The 2,487-nt window shown below is 33.7% G+C and overlaps 1 protein-coding gene across 1 annotated transcript; it reads right to left on the bottom strand.

Moving 5' to 3' along the window:
- Positions 1-237: 237 nt before the first annotated feature.
- On the bottom strand, positions 238-2,487 carry LOC114304092 (large ribosomal subunit protein eL37x). Its single transcript, XM_028249266.2, has 4 exons — positions 2,286-2,487; positions 2,046-2,181; positions 610-711; positions 238-480 (listed from the first exon to the last, which is right to left on the bottom strand). The coding sequence occupies exons 1-4, from the start codon at positions 2,286-2,288 to the stop codon at positions 434-436; spliced, it is 288 nt and encodes a 95-aa protein (XP_028105067.1). The 5' UTR covers positions 2,289-2,487; the 3' UTR covers positions 238-433.

Genomic DNA, 2,487 nt, shown 5'->3' with positions numbered 1-2,487 from the left:
AGAAGGAACCACTTTCAAATTCGACATGCAAAAATAAGAACAAAACAGCGTAGATAGTACAACTAAATCACCAAATGCATGAACTTGTTATAATGGGTTTCTCAAATTCTCCTAACCATCCCTCAATGATTTTATTATTTAAAAAAAAAAAAATATTCCTCAACAGCAAAAACATAATGTCAAACTATCCTTCATGTTAGTTTTTGTCAAGCCAAATGGTGCAGCATCATTATGAAATTCATAACAATAATAAGGCATGGAGTGAAATTTAAAAAGTAATTTAACTTACATTGTCAAAATAAAGCACTAAAATCTCATGAATCCAAAACAATAACAATTTGTGACTGATAATAAGTAACAGAGTAGACAAAATCCAAAAATTGTGCTTCTTGCAAAATTTAAGACAATGAAAACCAAGAACACAATGAAAACCTTACGAGGCTGCAGCAGCCCCCTTCTTCCTTGGAGCAGCCTCAGTACCTAACAAAAAAAAAAAAAAAATGTAACGAAACCAAAACTAGATATTTTTTAACAAGTGAAACCAAAATTAGGACTAAATGGAATTAATAAAAACAAAGACCAATTCCCTTCAAAGATGGAAAACTTTACCTTCTCTGAAGCCACTCTTGAACCTGCGGGGAACATTACGGAGATACCTCATGCGACCAGTTCCAGTGGTCTTCCTTCGAATTGCCTTCACACTCCAGTTATCTGAATCCAAACTCAATGCAGTCAAAGATCAACAACTATTGACATGCTGACAATTGTTTTTCCAAAAAACTCCAGGATCATATTTCATGAGCCATAAACTGTGTTACATGAACTTTTTTATTTTTACTGAAATAAGCATGTGCATTGAATATCACAAGGGTAATGGTGTGGGATATGTATACGACAGTCGTACTCAATTTAGATACTTGGTACCTCTAATTTTTTACAACATTCAAAGAAGAAGAAACTCACATTTGCTTGTAAAGAAACATTTCTAGTCTACCATGGAGACGAGAAATGAAAATTTCATATTTTTCTTAAATCCTACTTACTTTCAAATACATTTCTACATAATTTAAAATATTTTATCCAAAAATAATATACATTATATAATATGTTTGGGCATGACGCATCTTCGTACCCATATCCAACTTTTGGATACATATCTCAATATCCTAAAATTAAGATTTATGAAGATTGGATGCTTGAACACACCCACAACCAAAATTAAATGGGCATCAATTTACAGATAAATAAGCATACAGAAAAACAAGGAAATCACAAATTGATATCCAGCACAATATTAATGTTGTGTTTGGTTCAGAAATTTGAAGAGGGATTTGGAAAGAGAAATGGAAAAAGTAGGTGAAATGTGAAAAAAATATACCTACATTTCACATAGTTTCACACACCTTTTCCTTTTCCCTTTCCAAATCCCTCCCCAAATCCCCCAACCAAACACAGCATAACTATATTACGATATTGCTTAAGATTTCAGCAACCAGAAATCAATAACAAACATAATAGCAATTAGAAAAGAAATGAAGAGAATTCATTTAAGTATACAAGATGAATTAATGAAAACGATTAAAAAATAAAGGAATATTGAAAAATCATAAGCAAATATGCTAAGGCCAAGCGAAAAAATCGAACAAGCATACACCAAGTGAAAATCTGGGTTCCATATAGTTTATTCCAAAAAATTAATCCATTTTAATTTTTTCTTTCTTATGAAGAATTAAGAGAAAGTTGAAATTGAAACAAATCAATAGATTAAGGAGCTAAAACGTACCAATTTTTAGTTGAGGAGCAAATTTAATTTGCAAGTGTAAACAAAACACAATCAACTCATTTTTGTTACATCCATTGACTTAACATAAAAATAATTCATAATAAAAACTGAATCTGTATAACAAATCGTATCGACGAGCATAAGAAAAATCGATCATACATCAATCTTACAATATCATAATAAACATTTCGAGCCAAAACACAAAAAATGACAATATATATATATGTATGTATATATGTAGAGAGAGGGAGAGAGAGCTAACAAGTCCTTTTGCGGGCGGCGGGAAAGGCACAAGCGGAGCATCGGCTCTTCTGGAGATGGAAGCTACGGCGGCCACATCTCACACACAGGGTGTGAGTCTTGTTCCTCCTCTTTCCAAAGCTTCCTGTTCCTTTTCCCTGTTTCAAATTTCCAATTCAAACATCTTAGCTTATACATACATACACACTCATTCATTCTCTATACAAGTTCTTCAGCAGATCAAGGGAGAGAGAGAGAGTACCATCTCCTTGGTGGAAAAACCCTAGCTTCGAAGGTCTTCGCAGAGAACGGACTCGATCGAATCGTTAAGGTATTTATATGGCCACTTGTACAGTGCATTAGGGTTTTGAAGGGTTGACTGCGCTTACCTGCGTATTTTAGTGTTTCCGGGCTGGCCCGTTTATTAACCAATCGGAGATTCGGACTATTGATACACGGGAATT

The sequence above is a fragment of the Camellia sinensis genome, chromosome 11, assembly GCF_055761805.1.
Source record: "Camellia sinensis isolate YWXY chromosome 11, ASM5576180v1, whole genome shotgun sequence".
Classification (NCBI taxonomy): Eukaryota; Viridiplantae; Streptophyta; class Magnoliopsida; order Ericales; family Theaceae; genus Camellia; species Camellia sinensis.
The sequence above is the reverse complement of the archived record's forward strand: the minus strand, read 5'-3'. Positions and strand labels throughout refer to the sequence as shown.

What these genes read in the sequence shown, in the direction of transcription:
- LOC114304092 (XM_028249266.2), bottom strand. An exon ending in CGCCGCCCGCAAAAGGACTT is followed by an intron (nt 712 to 2,045) that starts GTTAGCTCTCTC and finishes GTTTGGATTCAG; the next exon opens with ATAACTGGAGTGTGAAGGCA. An exon ending in CAAGAGTGGCTTCAGAGAAG is followed by an intron (nt 481 to 609) that starts GTAAAGTTTTCC and finishes TTTTTTTGTTAG; the next exon opens with GTACTGAGGCTGCTCCAAGG.